Source organism: Urocitellus parryii, chromosome 1, assembly GCF_045843805.1.
Source record: "Urocitellus parryii isolate mUroPar1 chromosome 1, mUroPar1.hap1, whole genome shotgun sequence".
In the NCBI taxonomy this organism is placed as follows: domain Eukaryota; kingdom Metazoa; phylum Chordata; class Mammalia; order Rodentia; family Sciuridae; genus Urocitellus; species Urocitellus parryii.
This window is the reverse complement of record NC_135531.1, coordinates 206,828,737-206,849,036: the sequence shown is the minus strand read 5'-3', so window position 1 is coordinate 206,849,036 and position 20,300 is coordinate 206,828,737. Positions and strand designations below refer to the sequence as shown.

The 20,300-nt window shown below is 35.4% G+C and overlaps 2 protein-coding genes and 1 long non-coding RNA gene across 10 annotated transcripts in view; 2 read left to right on the top strand and 1 right to left on the bottom strand.

Moving 5' to 3' along the window:
- The window catches only part of Cacnb4 (calcium voltage-gated channel auxiliary subunit beta 4), a 241,663-nt gene extending 240,508 nt beyond the window's left edge, over positions 1–1,155 (top strand). For all 3 annotated transcript variants that reach the window (XM_026388666.2, XM_026388641.2, XM_026388652.2), the window contains one exon: positions 895–1,155. In XM_026388666.2, the coding sequence (XP_026244451.1) occupies positions 895–1,155 (261 nt within the window). The remainder of the gene's footprint in view (positions 1–894) is intronic.
- Positions 1–20,300, bottom strand: part of LOC113182704 (uncharacterized) — a 140,867-nt gene that overhangs the window by 87,689 nt on the left and 32,878 nt on the right. For all 3 annotated transcript variants that reach the window (XR_013344285.1, XR_013344286.1, XR_003300785.2), the window contains exons 2-3: positions 4,193–4,266; positions 1,118–1,157 (exon numbers count right to left, since the gene is read on the bottom strand). This is a non-coding gene — a long non-coding RNA (uncharacterized LOC113182704). The remainder of the gene's footprint in view (positions 1–1,117; positions 1,158–4,192; positions 4,267–20,300) is intronic.
- Arl5a (ARF like GTPase 5A) overlaps positions 11,483–20,300 on the top strand; it is a 29,784-nt gene continuing 20,966 nt past the window's right edge. Inside the window, exons 1-2 of one of the 4 annotated variants that reach the window (XM_026388684.2) lie at positions 11,483–11,834; positions 18,244–18,389. In XM_026388684.2, coding sequence (XP_026244469.1) covers positions 18,380–18,389 — 10 coding nt within the window. In that variant the 5' untranslated portion in view covers positions 11,483–11,834; positions 18,244–18,379. The other 3 variants (XM_077802560.1, XM_026388698.2, XM_026388676.2) reach the window with 3 other exon arrangements.

The following is a 20,300-nucleotide window of genomic DNA, read 5'->3' as shown; positions in this document are numbered from 1 at the left end:
CTATGACCCACTCAATGAGTTTGGTTCTGTATGAAGCTTCATGTACTTTGGAGAAGATGTGACTGGGCCCATGGTTTTATCAGAATCTTGTTCCTTATCTGAGATGGCCTACCTAAGCTCGTATACACACTGACCCATGGTTCCCATAGAGAGAAAAATATTTGAATAACATTTTATGATCCATCAAATAAGTGACTTAAGATGATACTTTCAATTAATGATATTAGAGAAATTTACTTTCTATCTGAAAATTAGTTTTGCAGGACATTTCAGTTGAGGAAGCAAGATTTATGAAGCATCAATTAGTGGGCTCCATAATTACTATATACTCCTATGGAAAGAATATTGTTGAGATTCTAATGTTTATGTAGGCTTCAGAAACAAATGCACTATTTTATAGATAGCACAAATAATAATTTCATTGAAGTGTTTTTTAGGAAAATTCAGCTAGATCAAGGTGAAGCATATGATTTTAGAAGAAGAAAGATTTTATCAGTTCAAGGGAAAAATAAAATAAATGATGCTATTCTGAACTTTATTTCCCAATAGTAAAATAATCCTCATTTTTGCAGTAGAAGTACAATTATTAGGCCTTTCTAAATATGTTAAATTCTATTTAACAGTCAACTTTCAATTCTGTGTTTTCAATAGGATGCATAGTCATGCAGCACTATGTAATTAAATTCATAAATTATCAGCACTATGGCATCTTTACATGTTGTGTCCTAAATAAATAAAACCAGAGATTTGGGGCAGATCATTTGTGCATCAAAATATTTTATCAAGTCAGATATCTCGCTTCTCATTAGACAGATCCTATTATTGTACATTCATTTACATGTTTAGGTGAATGAAGCTGACATTATTTAATCAGTGAACTATCTGATATTTTAGAGTCAGCGAATGAGGCACAGCAACCACTCCACAGAGAACTCTCCGATTGAAAGACGAAGTCTAATGACCTCTGATGAAAATTATCACAATGAGAGAGCTCGGAAGAGTAGAAACCGCTTGTCTTCCAGTTCCCAGCACAGCCGAGATCATTACCCTCTTGTGGAAGAAGATTACCCTGACTCATACCAGGACACTTACAAACCTCACAGGAACCGAGGCTCACCTGGGGGATACAGCCATGACTCCCGGCATAGGCTTTGAGGCTGCCAAAACAAACAAACAAAAAATATGTATTCATCTGTTGACAATTTGCCATAGCACTGCTAGGATAAACCAATCATCTTAACTTGGCAAGCACAGCACAGTATTTACTGTGCTTATGGGCTGCTGTCATTTGATGCTAAGGGGCAAAAAACAACAACAACAAAAATGTACATTATGCCCTTGAGTCTAGATGGATATTAGATGCCCAATCATATAGATATTTTAAGTGCTACATTTACATAACAGTACCTTTTGTTTTCTTCATAGATTTAAACACATCAATTTGTAATTTAGGGTACTTAACAAGGCACATATAAAATAATTTCCCATGCTGGAAATTCCAAATGACCAGTTCCAGTTGGAACCAATTTATAAACCAATTCCTGTTGGAATTTGGGTGAATTGACTAGAAAGTCTACTTGAGCATGTTGCAATCAATTGAAATCTTGGGGAAAAAAACTAATAAGAAAATCAAAGTATCAATAGAAGCCAAAACTAGCTATTTATTTGCTGGAAGCTAAATTTACACTTAAAAGTTGGAATGTATAAACATTTTAATATATGTTAATGTTGCCAGAATGGCTTTTCAAACTTACCAAATGTATTGATAGTGCCAAAAAAAAAAAACTCAAATCTCAATGCAGAAATTATATAGTCGCCTCAGATTTTAATATTTTTATTTCTTTGCTGGCACAGCTGTTGTATTCAAAGTGTTTTGCTTTCTGTTCAGTCAATACTGTTAGCTCGTTTGAACTTGGCAAAAAAAAAAAAAATTGGCAGAGAGAAAGAACAGTAAAGAGAAGCCCAAGCATAGCTGATTATAAGAAATGGGAAATGAGATGTTGTTTCTTTAATCAGTTTGAGCACAACTACATACATCCAGGAAACTGAAGTCACACCAAGAATGTGGTATAGATCCTCCTGAGTACAAAGCTTAACAACTCCAGGTGGGAGATCAGCTATCCCACTTAATACAAACACGGGGTAGCGTAGTTAAGTATCTTTCTATCGCATCACTCGGTCTATGTCTTTGAATACCTAAATATTCTAGCCCTTCACCAAATGTTTTAAATCATGCTAAGGATTTTTTTTTTCCATGACACATTCAAATTAGGTATTGGAAGTTAGCTTTTTACAAATTGGAAAAGTTAAAACAAATGATAAATTCAAAAGCTTGCAAACGCATAGATGCAGAATATATGCACTATAATTACAACATTTTTAATGCAAAGAATTATGAAGAATTTGGAGATTGAGATACCTTACTTCTAGTGAGAATTTTTAATCACTCATTAATTATTCAGTTTTTACAGTAACTATAATTATAGAATTGGTGACAAATGTCTTCTATTATCAAGGAAGACTTAGGTTCCCTATGATCCAAAAAGTTGTGGAAATTGACCCTTTTATACAAGACAAAATGTCTTATCAAAGACTCCTGTTTCTAAAATTCCAAAAATGTATGCATTTTCTCAAACCTGATAGGAACCAAGCATGAAATCCTTTTCTACTTGTACGTTATAAAGACTATTTTTGAAAACAAGAATAATTAATTTTATATTATTTTATTTTCCCCAAGTTTTTCAATATTTAGACTCTCAAAGCATGCACCAGTTCAATAATTTTTCCTGATCAAGAAAATAAGTGTCCCAGGGTGCAGTGGCGCATGCCTATAATCCCAGCAGCTCTGGAGGCTGAGGCAGGAGGATAGCAAGTTCAAAGCCAGCCTCAGCAATTTAGTGAGGTGCTAAGTAACTCAGTGAGACCCTGCCTCTAAGTAAAATAGGGCTAGGGATGTGGCTCAGTGGTTGAGTGCCCCTGAGTTCAATCCCCAGCAACACCCCCCCCCCAAGAAAAAAGAAAAGTTTCACATTCTTGATTAGTTACCCTCATCTTGAACCTCATTGCCGTCTCATCCTGCAGTCTCCCTTCACGTTCACTGCGTGTGCCCCATTATGAACCTGTTTAGCTGATAATGAGGATGCCTATAATTCTGTAAGTCATTCACACATTTGATACAATTAAACATGGGCTCAGTAAATTTTAAAAGTTAACGTGACACTGGCTTGTGAAGTTCTTTTGCCATCTAGCAAAGCTTACAGAACTTTCAGTTAAGACATTTAAGAGAGCTATCTCCATTAGGCTCTTAAAAATATATATATATATATAACCTGCCATTACTAAATACTTTGTTAGAACATAGAAGAGCATTTTCCAGCAAACAAAAATATATTTATTACATGTACAGCACATATTTGCATGAGAAAGAAAACATTAGCCAAACATTTTTCTATATGCTTTACTGGTTTCTTGTTTGTGCGCATTAAAGTATTTAATTGCAAAGAGTGCACCAAGGTGTATAAATTTAGATTAGACAGCTGTTCAGCTTTTTCTGTAGTAGCATTAGCAATTTGGTCATTTAACTACTTTAAGATATTTACATTTTATGGCAGGTAGCTGTAACAGCGTTTACATATATTTCCTAGTCAACAAGATCACCATTTTCTTTCAACTTTTAAAAAGTCACTTAGTTTTAAAGGTCTCTCAAAGCCTTGTTTCTAGACTTACATGTCATGCTGAAAAAGAGGGAGGCCCATTCAGTATCCGTGTACAAATTCAATCCATCATTTACCATCAGATGTCCATACCGTTTTGCTTTGCATTCTTATTCAAACGCTAACAATCTTGGAAAGGGTATAATGTATATTTTTCTTAATGGATATATTTAAAATTTCACTTTAACTTGACATTTCAAATTCCTTCTGTAGTAAGTTTATTTCCTCCAAATGAATAAGAAATATGCATCTTCCTTTTATTACAAAGTGGTTTGTTTCTGTGTAAATGATACTAAAATCCAGATATTGACTAAGTGAAAAGTTTTATTTTTGTCAAGCACACTAAGCACCTTTGGAATAGATGTATTCCACAAATACTTTGTTTTTCATTGATTTTATTTAAAGTAGCAAATTATGACAAGTAGGAGAAACAAGTCTTATAATATTTGGGGGCTGTTTTAACTTACAGTATAAAATACCTGTTAGAATTCTGTCACTTCAGTCAGCAGACATGTAACAATGAAGACTCATGGGACAATGTGGAAATGTAGTCCTAGACAAAAAAAAAAAAAAAGGAATGCAAGTTGTCAATCCTGATGTTAATTCTCAAGGCTATAATGTGACTCTAATATTATAATCAACAATATTATCTCATTTACTGCAATATTTAAAGCAACACTTAGAAATGTTTATAAATGACTAATGTTTCTCTCTTATCTTTATACAGTTCTATTGGAAGAAAGGTTGAAATTCTTAACAATTGAGACTAATGGTCTTTCCTAATAAGAGAGTCTTAATGTTGTGACTATACAGGTCATTGCATTTAGTCCTTAATGAAATGAATTTTTAAAATGTGAAACAAATTATGAGACAATTATTTGTTCCCTTTAAATAATGTTATTTACTCTAATTATTATTGTTGTTGTTTGCAAAATGTATTTTTGGAATGTTAACCTCTTTTCATACCTGCATACTTGAACTTGTCTTTTGTGTGGGGGCCTTAAAATTCATAATATAAAGTGGGGGTAATGAAAGAGAGTACGAGAAGAAAATTATGGCAAAAGATAGTTTGCAAATTTAAATTCTTTAAATGAACATATCACAAAATATTTTTGCAACCCAGGATGTCAGTTAAGAATGTTTTTAGGTAACCTTAATTTGCATGCTGGCATATTTTCTTAAGTTGTACAGTTTTATTTTGGTATTTGCTAAAAAACAAAACATAATGCCACTGTAGAATTTGCCCTCTATATTGATATTTATATACTACCTCTTCTCTAGAGAAGACAGTCGGTCTTAAAAGGGAAATAACTTGTCAAAAACCAGTGATCAAATTTCTTACTATTACTGCTAACCTTGCTGAAAGCTAATTGCATAAAGTGTTAAAATTTGCCTTCCCTTTAGATTTTAAACTGATGATTTTATCCCAAATGCTGCATGTTTCCATAATGCTCTTGTCATCCTTCATTTCTTCCATATTAGTGAAGTTTTCTTTGAATTGGTTCACAGATTATCCTGAAGTATGGTTAATTTGGTTAATTTAACAAATGAATCATAATAGGGAACAAAACAAACTGCAAAGTAATTTATCTTTGTGTACAACATGTTATGATATCTAGCTCTTAAGTTTAAAAGAGAGTAGTTCCAAAGACTTGATGTTTAAATGCAGCTGTTTTGCAAATTCAAATTTTTGTCTTTTGAGAACACCAAGAACATGACTTAACCAATTACTGGGTAAGGGTATGCATTATCTTGGACTCCCATGTAATTGGAACAAATTTCATATCAGTGTTTCAAATAAATACATATGTATTCCTTAGTCCTTTTATATTTCTGCCTTTGTCTCTCATGACAATGTTGCATGCTGGTTTTCTTTTAATTATATAAAACTCATCCTTGAATGACTATATGAATGAAAACTTTATAGGAAATTATGTAATAAAATCTGTTTTTTTAGTTCCTTATAACTTTAATGTCATACTGTAACTGTTCCTAAGTTACTTACTTAAGCTGTGTCTATGCAGCAGAGAACAGTCCTCCTCTTTTCAATGATAATCATGATCAAATCAATCAATACAATAGACAACAAAAACAACTTTTTTTCTTTGAATTAAGCTGTCAAATTAGTCAAAATAGTGAAATTGGTTTATAGGGGCAGACAGAGCTACAGCATTAAAAAAATTACTTTTTAAAGTTTTCTTCTTTTATTAGAAGGGGTTCTCCAATGAAATACATCCTCTGATAGCAATTGTCTCTAACTACTTATGGATAATTTAATTTCAAATGCTGCATGTAATTTAGCTATGAGAAGATTCGAAGGTATCTCATCAGATATTATAATTAAGGGCTGTAACTCCTACATGAAAAATGTATAAATATAAGTGAAGAGCACTGAGTTTTGGGGAGTCATAGTTTCATATGACACTTTCTTTTGTTTCTTTTGATGGATGTAAAATGTTTGCAGAAAGATGGTAGAAAATGATACTGATGGATTTAAAGTGGTTTGGGGTATACACTGATACTTCCTCAATTGAAAATGATAAGGAGTTAAAATGAGAACTAAGAACCAAAAGTGGCTGGCCTCTAGCTTTTCAATATTTTCTAAGTGTTCTTGGTTATGTTTTGAACACTTAAAATTTCTCAACCAATGGCTATGTCTATGTTTATGTAGGGGCCTCTCTTGCCCTACTTGCATGCCACTTTCACACACTTAACTGAAATCAGTGTGAATTCTGTATGCATAAGGGATGTATTAAAGATGCGGGATCATTAATGCTATATTGTTGCATACTATTTTTCATATGCCTTACAATATTTTCTGGGACGTTATTAAAATGAAAGCATTTTATTGCCAAAATAAATCTATGTTGTTACTTCTGCAATAGCAGTAGAAAAATAAATAATGTAGCAAAAATATATATTGTACAGTACAAAATTATAAAATATATATATATATTTTGCCAATAATATGAAAATAGATTGAGGAGAAAGAAGCACATTTGTTATAGCACAAACTTACAACAAAATCCACTGTTAAATTTGGCAGTCCTATTTTTTAAAAGTAAATAGATTTAGTTATATGTTTCATCTACCATCTTTTTAACTTGCTGCTTGATACCTTTCCAGCAATTTATTTCATAGCCTTGCAATCTGTGGTTGTAATTTATTTTATTCCTTTCCATAAAACTTATTAAATTTTATTTTGTGATAAGACTCATACTATATTTTCTGTTCTTATTTCTTCTCCTTCAATAACAACTACAAAATGTCACAGCAAGTGAGCTCTCAGGGCTCCTCTGAATTTTGGACATGTTTGAAATTGGTTTTTTTTTTTCACAGCCTCAAGTTAGAATGATCAACCAAGATGTCCCAATGCAAAAATATTAGTTAGGGATTCCTTGATTTATTTTGTACTGGATACTAGTTTGAAATATAAGTTAAAGCCATTAGCTTTGTTTTGGAAGGGATGGGGGAGGGAATAAAAAATAAAGTTATTAATATAAAACATTAAAAATGAAAATGGCAAAACAATCCAGAAAGTTTTCCCCTGCTATTCTGAGGCCTGTTGAATATCCCTGACTATTGCTATATCTCCAGTGATAAAGTGGGGAAAAAATGCCTTTGTTAAATAATTTTTTTCTTTCTTTAAATTTTAGTTATTTATATTGATGATTTAACCCCTTTTATTTTTCTGATATAGGTATGTGTAGCATTCTACAAGGCATGCTGGGTAAAATATACTATGCAAATGTGTACAGTGCTGCATGTTTTTGTTCTCCCTCTGCTTTAGTGGCTTCAAAGAAAAAAAAATGTGGTGTTATTTTTGTGAACAAGACATTTAACAAAGAAAATGCAGAGTGCATGCATACAGTATCCTAATTTCTATGGATTTGTTTTATGGAATTTAAATGTGTACAAAACAATTGCATTAATTTTTTTTCTTTTATATAATAAATGAAAAAACACTGAAACCAGCTTTATATCTCTCCTTTATATTATTCTATAGATATATTGAAGAAATACTGGAAATCACTGGGTATAATTATATACCTTTTATAGGTAAAATTAAAAATCTAAACAGTTACTTTAAAAAAAAACTCAAATTAATTGACTGTTTTCCTGAACATTCTGCTAGGTTCTATGAGTGAATCACAAAAGAAGTACTATTGGTAAAGAATTTGTAAGTTAAATACACATGAAACAGAATTATATTAGAATAAATGCATGAAATAGAATTGAATATAATATAGAAAAATATACTGCATGAAAATTTTTGTTCACAAGATACCCCTAAATGAGTAATGTAGTAGTTCTCAAAAGTTTCCAAAGCTATCCCATACCTGTAAGAATTCCATGGATAGTATATAGATTATTACTTGACATTTTATGTACTCAGGGTCATTTGTCTATGCTGTGAATTGATTGGAACTTAACTTTTCAGAAAAAAAAAGTTATTTTTCAAGATGTTCAAAAGAAATAGATACTCTGTTGATTAATATACAGTGATTTATTACAGCCAAGTTATTTCACAAACATTATCAATTTAATCCCTCTCACCACCCCAGAAAGTAGTTTACTAGACACAACTATGAATGAAGAAACCAAAACTCATTGTAACTTTTTTCTTTGAAATATTTTCAGTTAAAACTTCATTTATTAAATGCCTTTACGCTGCTCATCTAATAAATGTTGGCTGAATGAACAGTTTCTCAGTTATTGGAGAGACATTATATAAGGCTACCTCAACTATCAAAACATTTCAACCAACAATCTGAAACTCCCAAATGGAGGAATTACAGTTGCTCACATCAAATGGCCATGAGCCTGAAGCCACCTCTCGTCATCAGCACATTTCTACTAAGCAAATGGACTGCCAGAAGAAACATCTTGTTTGTTCTCTCATATGACACACAGATTAGTGTAGTGGTTAGAGTGTGGACTTCAACCCTTGCCTGGACTCAAAGCCTAGATCCAGCTGTTTGGGGCAATCACTGGACTTCTCTATACCTGGATCTGTTTCTATAGAGTTTTGATTATGGTCACATTTTTCTGTTTTCTTACATGTCCAATAAGTTTTTATTGATGAAATATAATATTTCAATATTACAATATTGTAAATTTTACATGTTGATGACTTGATCTGTATTCCTTTTAAGAATGATGGACTTGTTTGACAGGCAACTTGTATGACAGTTTAGCCTTTTTCGGGTTCCTTTGGAACTGGTTTAAAGGAGAATTTTTTCTTAGGCTAATTTAGTTCTTCTTCTAAGGTCTCTGGGGGTGTCTATTGAATGTCCTATATATCAATGGGTTCTCCCAGGCTGAAGGGAACTCAAATGATTTCTGGTTCATTCTAATCTCTGGGAACAATTTGTTTTACAGCTCCCACTTACTTGTTTTTTCCCACAGAAATTGTTATTGGCCAGCCTCCTGGTGTTCCAAACTACACAAGTATAGACTGATGTGTTGCTAAAGGTTGACTGGTCTCCTATGCCTGTTTCTGGAGTTTTTCTCTGCATAGCTTCCTTTCAGTTACTCGATTTCACAAATTCTAGCCCCCCTGATCTCTGGGAAGGTTTATCTGTGTCTTTAAGAGATTATCCTACTTTTGGGGGAGGGGGGTGTCTACTGCCTCTGCAGCTGTCTGTGAATTGCTTTCAGGCAGAAAGTCCAAGCAATGGTAAAACTCATTGTTTCTCTTTTGGTCACAGTTCAGCACTGTGTCTTTTCCAGTATCTGAAAACAGTTGTTTCCTGTATTGTGTCAAGTGTTTAATTTGTTAATAGTAGGGGATCAATCTGGATCATCCCATTCTCTGATGGCTTGCAGCAGAAATCTCTCCAATGACATTTTACACATTACTATAATTAGTCTTTAAAAGGTCTCAGAGTATTCTGCTTTTACATATAGCTTCACACCACTCACCAAAGATTCCAAATTACATCTATAGTGATTCCATATTTGTATCTCACCTATGGAACATATAGTTAGACAAGATTTTATTAAGTATATTCATTACTTCTTTCTTTGAAAGACACTTAGAAAATAATCAGAAAGGTTATCTTCTTAATAAACTTAAGCACTGTGACATACTATTGTAATCCCAGCCACTCTGGAGACTGAGGTAGGAGGATCACAAGGTTGAAAACAGCCTCAGCAACTTAGCAAGATTCTGTCTCAAAAAAGTGCCAGGGATGCAGTACATGATTGAATGGCCCTAAATTCAATCCTACTATCCTTCCCCACAAAAAAAGAAAAGAAAAAAAAAAACTAGCTTCACAGGTTAATGTGAGCATTTAATAAATTGACAGAGATGTGTGGAAGTTTGTAAAATGTCTCAGGAGTTGCCAGGGCATTACCTATAATGTGTAATAATGGAAATGTTGATTATGCAAATAATATTGCTTTCCTAAATAACCTATGGAGTACTTTCTTAAGTAAATTTAAATTCAGACAAAACCATTCATAAATTACTTATGGATTACTCTAAAGATTTTTTTCCCCTTCACATATGTCTCCTCTATAGTTTACTTTTTAATATGGCCTCCAAAAGAAGTCAAAATAAATTTTCTATATATTGAGAGAAGATAGTGCTTGGCTAGAAGTCAGGTGGAAAGGTGGAATTTATTGTTGATTTTGCTTAATTGCATTTGGATTTTGGAGATGGAAGGCAAAATGCTTTTTACAACTCTCCCATCTTTTTCAATCTCTAGTTTTTAAAGCCAAAGTTAAGGAGAATAGAAAAGGATGATGCTGTTTCTGGATTATTTGTGAAAGAAAAGAAGCAAACAATCCAGTTTCTTTTTCTCACCCTTTACCTCTAACAAGAGTCAGGACTGACTTATCACACTCATCAGGTGACCCAGAACCGAACAAGGGCTTCTGAGATCAATCTGGAGATATGTGTATGTGTGTACACATCCCTAGAGATGTCAAGTAACTTGTCTATGTAGAACATAGAACACGTGGAACAAGAACTCTGATATATCAAGTTACTTAATGATTTACTTATATTGTAGTTTTCAACTAAATATCCCAAAGTAGAGGGCTTTGTATAGTGTGACACTCACATAGCATAGGACACAGCTGTTCAGAATGTGCAAGGAAGAAGATCAGAGAGAATACTTGGCCATATATTTCATAGGAAGGAAACGCCTGGAATTATAACTGGAAAGGATATTTGGGTTCATCCTGCAGAGAACAATATCTGTCTCAAGTGTTTGAACTCTTCCGCTCAGACTGCTTTTGAGGCCACTAAAAGTTTTTAAACAGGGGAGTGGAGGGAGATGAAAGAGGAAAGAACCCTGAGGTGCAGAGATGAGTAAAGAGAAGCCCACTGTCAAGATAAGGTCATTGATTTCAGCTGGTATCCAGGGACAAGAAATTCGAAATAGAAAGCTCTTAAGTTTCCTTCAAAGGCCCTCTGGAACTCGGAATCACCAGGACCAAGACGTGGGGCTTTGGGTACGTAGGACTGGAGATAGACACAAATTACATGTTTGCATCATGACTCTATGGAAGATATTCAGGGAGAACATAAAACCTGTTGAGAACGCAACCGCCAGCAATCAGAGCCATCTGACTCAACCCGCAGCCCGCAACCCGCACAGACTGGATCCAGAGGCATAGGCCAGCAGTTTTCAGATAACTTCGTTCAACAAATAAGCAAGGACTAGGCTGGCGCCCATCCCCAGGCTCCGCCCCTCTGGCCGCGCGCCTGCGCACTCTCGGCACGCCCTCTCCGCCTCTTCACCTCCCCCGCCCGCGTGGTCGCCTCCACCGCAGCCGTCCGAGAGGAGCTGGGGGAGGACGGTGGCCCGCGAGGCTCGTCGCAGACAACGCGGCGGCGATGTCCGCGAGCCAGGCGAGTGCCGCGGCGGCAGCGGCGGGGCCTCGCGCACGGCAGGGCGGTCTGGGTTTTGGCCTCCCCCCGGTTCCCTGGAAGCGGGCCGGTGGCCAGTGCGGGAACGGCAGCAGCAGCAGAGGCGGAGGCTTCAGTGCGTCTCTCTACCCTTTAGCCTGAGCCAAGAGAGGCCAGGCAGCCCGGGTGGCTGGAGGGGGTCCGCTGCCCGAGAATGGGAATTCTCTTCACCAGGATATGGAGACTGTTCAATCACCAGGGTGAGGCGGCTCGGGCCGCGGGCGTACGGGTTGGGGAGAGGGTCAGTCCTGGCCGGGTGGGTGGTGGGGTTTGCGAATACTTGATAGTGTGGGCGGCGCGGTCGGGCGCTGTCTCTGCGCGGGTGCGAGCTGCTCGGCTGCGGGCCTGGGACCGTTCAGTCCCCTCCTCGCGAGTTTGAGGATGGTTCCCGACTCGCAGCCCTTTGTCTTTGGGGAGTTTCCTAAGAAGTCCATTAAGCAGTACACCCATTGCTCCGATTTCGATTGAGGGTAGAAGAGGTTTCTTGCCCCAGGTCTGATTTGTGTGAGAGGCACGGCCTGGCCCGGTCTCTTTCGGCCCTTTCCTGTGCCAGCAGTTAGGATTGGAGATGAGAAGAAATACTGGGGTCTTCTGAGATGAAGGTTGTAGTTTATGGTCCTAGCCGCACTACTGAGCGACCTCGGGTTGCAGAATGCAGAAAACGTGAGGAATTGCTCTTGACTTTCCCTGTACACTTAGGGTTTAAGAACCTTAACTTCACCCTCAACCCCCTCTGTGGGGAGGAGGGCTAAAGACTTAGGCCTCCTAAAAGTGATAGACTTTTCTCCGTTTACCTTATTTATACATCTGTTTAAGGTTAAACTTAAGGTCATTGTTATACTTGTGTGGGTTATTAGAGTTTTTTTTCTTTTTTTTCTTCTAAGGTTGGGTGTTTCAGTGAAAGCTTTAAAAAACATACCATATGAAACGTTTGTTGAGGGTAGGAAACTAGCAAGTTACTAAGTATAGAGTGTATTGTATAGGGATGCTTAAAGTTCATCAGAACATCAGCATTGTCTTGAAATGCATAGCAGGTTTATTAAAATTTGTTATTTTAAAATGGGTGTGGAAAAGGATACAGTTTTAACAAAAAAAAGACTCCATGGTTATTAAGATGCAGTGTTTATTTTTTTTTTTAAACTCAAGTTAGGTGTTTCATCATTCCTGCTGTCAATAACTTAATTTATGTTTTTCTCTTGTATAAGGTAGTGGTGTTATTACATCCCAAAGTTTTCCAGTTAAAACCTAAAATGAATGGTATCATCTATTACACAGGCCCACTGCTGCCTCCTTCCCCTTCATAATGGAACTCATCTTGTAAATAGAGGGAAGGGACTGGACCTTGTGGTCTCTCTACTGTTACCTTAAAAAAAAAAAAATAGTGTAGAGCACATGATTCTAAATGTAATGGAAGGTGACATGGGGATTTTTCACAAAGTGGAGAAAACTAGTTCTAATTAGCACTCTCTCTGACTGGTTGTTGTGTGATGGGAGAGTGAAAACCAGTCACTTAAACTCTTGGCGCAGGTGTTCTTAACCTGCAACACCAGGAATTTGTGCTGCCTACTTGAAAACTTAATCTCTAGATTTAATGTATTTACATTATTGTAAAACCAGTGATGTTTATCATAGATAAGATCTAGTTTTAACATCCATAATTTTGAATTATTTTTAATGAAGCTAGTGTTTCAATTCTGGAATGAGGCTTATAAAAACTTTTCTTGTTAATTGAGCTCTGATACAGCCAGAAAAATAGATAACTGCACTCTATTTTGAGTCTGCAATAAAAATTTGCTTCTATAGTTTAATGAAATTAGATGTTTGCCAACAGATACTTGCTAGTAGTAAACAATAATATGTGCATGGGTACCACTCCAGATCACTATTAGTAGTTTTATTCTTATAAGCTGTATCCTGTGATAATTGGATGGACATTTTTCTTGGTGTTGGGAAATTAATAGTAAGGAAATAATGGAGTCAAGTTCTAAAAAGTTGCATCTCAATATTGTGAAAGTGAATAAATTGTTTCTTTTCTGTTAAACACTGGTTGTGTTTTCAATAGTCACTTTTCAGAATATTCCCAACTCAGTCTAATGCTAGATACTTGTTGGTTTTTTGGTTCTGTCCTAAATTGGACATATGTAAATCAGATATATCTTAGGTGCATTATTTTACCTACAGAAGAGTTAGGACATGATCCTAAGTTCTTTTCACAGAAATTCTTGGAAAGAAGGTTTTGGGGGGGGGGGGTTGCAGAATTTGCTGTGCTGATGAAACTTAAACTGTGACAGATCTCTTTTTTGAAATCCTTTCAGAACAGCTTTTTTTAGTTAAAGCTTAGATTTAGTGCACAGTGAAAGCAAATTGCATACTGCTCAAAAGAAAAACTATAGGTTACATTTAGGTGATACTTAGATTCAGTGGAGTACAAACTTTATTCTCTGTTCTGTTACTTTTACATTATTTTTTATTTTAAAAAAAGTTTCAGTGGTCCTTTGAAGTAATTATTTATTTCCCCTGAAAAGAGGAAACTGAGGCTCACGCGGAGTCATTTCCCCAGACTATATATCTGTTATATGACAGAACCCAGCAACTTGAAACACCAAAGAAATGTGTTACTAATTATTATTGTCCATCTTTAAAAAAGAGATTCACATCATTATTTTCCTATTTTTCACCCTTATTAACGGTCTCTCAGTTGCTAAACTATAAATCTCTAGGATTTTGAAGAGTTGCAATTTGTGATTTTTCATATGAATAGTAGTTTACTAAACATATTTTTGAGCATCTGTTTGGGTCAGGACCTGTGCTGAGTCATAGGAATTAGAACAAAGCCAGCTAACAAATTTTCCTGCCTTTATGGAGCTTCTTTATACTATAGGGAGATGGAAAATAAACTTACTTCATCTCTAAAGATAAAATAAAAGCAGTTAACATTTACTGACTTTTGCAAGGCTACATTCTCAGTGTTTCATACAGGTTGGTTGATTTAATCTGCACCTGGTTGATTTTTCTTCCTATCCTACAGAGGCAACTCTGTTTTACAGTTTTTTTGTTTTGTTTTTTAGATTTTTGTTGTTTTGTTTTTGTTTTTGCAGTGCCAGGGCCTCACACATGCTAGGCAGGTGCTTTAAACTAAGCTACATTCCCCATCCTCTTAAGTGGTTTTCATAAAGTACTATAATTCAAAGTGATGAACCTGGGATTTTAACTAAGGTTTTCTATTGCTAGAGTTAGTGCTCTTAAAGACACACACAAACACCTTTTTTTGTATAAGAAGGACTCACGTTAAATAAAAGGAGGAACTCTTGACACTTACGTGAACTATGAAAGATGTTTTGGAATTTCCCCATTGGTGTCTTGTGTTGCTTTTCTGATTGGTTGTTAGAAAAGGAATTATATTACAAATGAGTGCTGGAAAAGCTGCCTATGTTGCACAAACCTGACTTTGATAAAGCGAATTCTGCTTCTTTTTTTTTTTAATTAACAAATTCAAACATATGTAGGTTAATACATGTAGTAGCTAAGTAGCCAAGGAGTCAACTATACCATTTTCAATATATTACCTCTTAGCTCTGAGTGAACCCTTTTTCGTACTATGTAGAAGTGGACCTGGGTCCTTTAAATAGTTCTCTTTTGTCAGTTGGCACAGTGTTAAACTTTGTTGATAGACAGCACTGGAGGGACATTTGCAGAAAGAAAGGGGTTTTCTTCATGGTTACAGTGTGCTCTCAAAAAGTCTTTTCAACACAAATACCCTCACTAGTGCCTGCCTGACTCTTGCACTACATAGTGGTTGGCAGCAGTCAGCAGTTTTCGTTAGCACCCTCCACACCCCTCAGCTTTGTCCTCCAGAGAAGTACCTTCTATTAAAAATTTTCCCCAGCACCCCTGGATGGAGGATTTCCAGCACTCACTGGGGCAACTTCTCTGCCATTCATTGATCCATAGCTATGCCGTCAGACAAGGTCTTTATCTTAGTCTCAAGAGGGATGGAGGAGCTCCGTCTCAGCTATAGGTGGAGTGGAATCTTCTTACATTTGTCATTCCTGTAATCTTTGTAGCTCTTTTCTTTCTTATTAACCAATCCCTCATTATTCCAATCTCCTGTAACAGTTATTTTCTCTAAACTTTCCAAGTTCAAATTATTGTATGTCTCCTGATTGGATTTCTAATTTTATCATGTATATTCAATTGCTTTTTCTTCAGCAACCTCTTCGTACAAAAGAAGTGTGTTTTCTCCCTATGAAACTTCATTACTGTTGCTATAAATAGCAAGTTTATTTTTATGTTTGTTTTTTTTATTGATGATACTTTTTAAGTTTTGAAAGTTGAGTTTTTATTACAAAGTGACTGGATCAGATACCTGCCTCCTAATTTATTTGTTCATTCATTGATGATACTTTATTAAGCCCATGCTTTATTCCAGGCTTTGTGCTGTGGAGTGGAAGAACAATAGTGAACATGACAAATAGATTTTGTGCTCTCTAAAGGATATAGAATTAATAAGGCTAAGTAATAATTTGGATATGAAGTGAAAATGAAGAATAATGTATTTTTCTTGGTGTTTGTGATTAGGCAATAGTTCAATTTGTTTTGGTTTTATAAATTAATGACTAGTAATTGGAGAGATACAGACTTCAGCAACTGTAAATAAATGGAACTGATTAGCTGCCTGAGTGTGTCAAAAGGAAATGAAAGAAAAAGTGATATAAGAAAAAATAAGATTATTATTCTTTTCCTGCCATACTGGAGGTTAACCTAGAGAATCACATATGCTAAGTGAATGCTCTACCACTGACCTACATCCCCAGTCCTTTAGAGTATTTTGAGACAAGGTCTCACTAAGTTGTGCAAGCTGGCCTTCAATTTATCAGCCTCTTGCCTTAGCCTCTGAAGTAGCTGGGATTACAGGCATGTGCCACACTACACCAGCAATAAGAAGCGTTTTGTGATAAAATAGTATTTATTGGTAAACTCAAGCCTAAATAATAACTTAGAATTTCATCAAAACATTATAACTATAGTTATTTTGGTTTATTTGCGTAAGTGTAGGAATGCCGTGACATAGATATTCTAAAAGAAAATTTTTACTGGGCAATAAATTTTCGATGATTCCCATGCAGCAAAGAATTAGAACGAGGAAATTTTATTATATTTGTCCATGATAACAATATCTCCTAGTATACATTTTTTATTTTAAGGTTATGTGGAGTATTTGTTTTGAAGGACATTATAACACTTTCTAGCTACAAATTTATGTTTTGCATAGAATCTTGTGCCATCTTGGTAATGATAAGAACAGGCTGGGATGATTAGAGCCTAAGGATGTTATGAATTTGATTTAGTATTAGGATGAAAGTATCTATGAATAATTAGCCCCTATCATTAGAAATAACTAGTTTGTCACCAATGAGTTGGTACCTTTTTCTTTGAGCCCATTACACAATTAGGTCTTAATTTTATAGTTCTTATTGTAACCTACATTCTAAATCTTAGATTTAGGAATTTGTTAAAAATAGCCATTGATGTTTTAGTGTAAAAACTCACAAAATTCAAATAGAAATTAGTTTTGGGAGGGGGACAAAAGGAGATGTTGATAATGAATCTGACTTGTAGGTAGGTATGAGGCTGGGGTGAGGAGATGAAGATACTGTGGATCATGAATTCTTCATTGGAATAGTCCTTCAAAGGGTCTTTGACAGTTCTACAGAGTCTCTGGCTCCTTGGAGATTTTCTAAGTTCTGCATGTTTGATTGGAATTTATTCCTTTTTCTTTTTGAAGTATTTTAACCATTATTTTAAACCTCATGTATTCGATTATTTTGCTTATATCACTCTGATTGATTTTAGAAATCTGTTCGAATTTTTGTGTATAGGAATTTGCCAAGTTTGTAAAATTAGATAGGCAGGAGAGAGAGAGTGTCTCTAGATGGAGAGCCATGTTGGCAAAGTTAAATGATTGGAAGTGTATGAGACATTCTGGGGACCGAGTAGACTAGTTAACCAGAAATTTAGTAAAGAGGTCAAAAAAAGAATTAAGAGATTTGGTTAAGATTTTATTCTTTGTTATATTTATTTTTTACTGTGTTTATCTGTTGATCTAACCTCTATTCACTTATCTACTTTATCTTTCATCATAGTACATAGGCCAAAGGGTATGTAAACTCCAAGGTTTCAGATTTGGGGTATTTCTCCTCCTTTTGTCCATAGCCTTCTCAGTTTACCTGCACTACCCTATCAATCAGCTAAGTAACCCTTTGCCTACTAGGGCTTCTAGTCATTCCTATCCTTGTAGGGTAACACTGAATTTCTTTCCCTACCTACATTCTGTGGCTTGCTGATTTATTAAATTTTCATCACCATCTCTTAACACTCTGTTATTTTCCACCATGTGAGACATGGATTCTCACCCTGTATCATCTACCATACTTTTTCTCCCCAGGATGGCTTAATTTCTCTGCTCTACTAACAGTTAAAACAGCTTGTATCTGTCTTCACCTCAGGTTGTGGTGTCTAATTTCAACCTTTTGATTCTCTAGTTCATTCTGTATAATGACTTAAAAATTGATACATCTTGAACTGTTAACTCCGTCCTTTCCTTGACAGGCAACCGACTTGTGTTACAAGAAGATGAGATTCTTCTGGTATGAGTCTCTTCTGCCATCTGCATTATCTCAGTATCTCTTGAGTTTTTGCAGAGTGGTTTGTTCTGAGCAGTTTTACCTTGCTTATCACATTCAGCATGGGGCCAGGTATGACAAAAAATATTTCTTCAGTTTTTTTTTTTTTTTTTTTTTTGTCTAGTTAGTCCTACCTAATAGCTTGGAAAGGCAATAGGTTCCGGTGGAGAGATAAGTCACAGGGGCATGGCTAAGATAAGGAGATCACTTTTTAAAATACCTATACCAAAACCAAATGAGCATTTTTTAACTTTAAAGGGATCGTTTTAAGAGGCTGGATAGTTTTTCCACTGATATATCCTACTGTTATTCAGTGTATCTTTTGAAACTTCTTTTAGAATTTCTTTGGAGACAAATTTTTAAATCCATTCATATTATTCAAAGACTATACCACACTTAAACAATAAAAAAAAATACTTGTTTTAGGTCCCTTTTCCCTTATAACCAAGATGATATCAAGTGACCTTCTCTTTAAAATCAAAAGATTAAAAGAGTTTCAATATTGAGAATATTTAGAATGGTGTACTTCAGGGTCTAAAAACAATTATGAAAGAAAAGTAACAATTTTTTGGAAAAAAAAAGATAACATGATTAAAACAAGTGTCTAATTTCCCTTCAATGATTGCATACACACACACACACATACTTATTTCATACTTACAGTTACATATCACAGATTCTTGCATATATTTTTATTGTTTATTTTTGGGTTTGCCCCATTAATTTTGTATTGTTTTTAGGGTACCATTTATTTACTGCTTATCGTAAATGTGTTTTCTTCCAGACAGTTGGTGAATCTATCCATATTTTGTTCTGTAGCTAATACGTTGGGGTATTAGAAAATGTATTCCTAGAACATAATGAACTAAACTGACATTTTGAGACTCCTCTGATTAAAAAACATTATTCAGGTGGGAGACTTTCTGGTTGTATTAATTGTCTAGAGGTGCTTATATTTATAGAAGTGAAGAATAGCTATGTCATGAAAGGAAGATGCTTAATTTGGGGACACAGAAATACACACAACTGAGAGGCAGAATTACCATATAATTTAAAAACTTGCCGGGGAAAAAAGGTACCCTATCCAGAGAACTCCATTGTCTGCCCCTAATGCAGGCATGGCCTTGCTGTAAAAATGGATTAATTGATCATCATAGCCCATAACACTCCTTTATTTGGGGTTCCGTGTTCTCCAAATAATCTTTTGGTTTTAATTCAGCTATATTATATGCTTTTCCTCAGGGAGACATGGGTATTAGTGCTTTATTTTGAAAATGTTAAAATAACAAAACCAGAAAACTCAGTAGGGACAAGTTTTGGGAGGGAGTGGATAGAGAAGTTGGTGATGAGTGTGGCTTGTAGCTGTGTTAGGCTAGGGTAAGGAGATAGCACTTGTTAGGTAGTTTTGTTTTGTTTTTGAGATGGGGGTCTTGTTATGTTGCCTAGTCTTGTCTCAAACATATGATCTTCCTGCCTTAGCCTCTAAGTAGCTGGGATTGCAGGTATGTGCCACCACAATAGGCTTATCAGGCAGTTTTAAACATTTGGTTTTATTATATGTTACTCATTTGGCGTTCTTTATATATTATTCACATCTATGAGTTGCCTTCTCTGAATCTGTCTACTGTGGAATAGTAACAGGATTGAGTTTGTTGACCTGGGAGGCCCAAGGCGGCCATACTTTAGGCAAATTCTCCAAAGGAATATGAACTACTAAGATCTCTTAACTTTCCTAAGTGTCTTCTATATATTATTAACCCTTCACTTTTAACAAGTATTACCTTTGTAATTGAGTCTACTCTCAGTTCCTTCACCCTCATTGTCTCTGAACATGAAATAGTCTAGGCCCTGATTCTTAAGAACCTATATAAGGGGACAGTACTCATGTGACTCTTGAGGACCCCGTGGTTCTAAGCTGTGTGCTCTTTAGAGAAATAGGTAACTGGATAAAATGTGATGTATTACATTTTTTTATTTAATTGG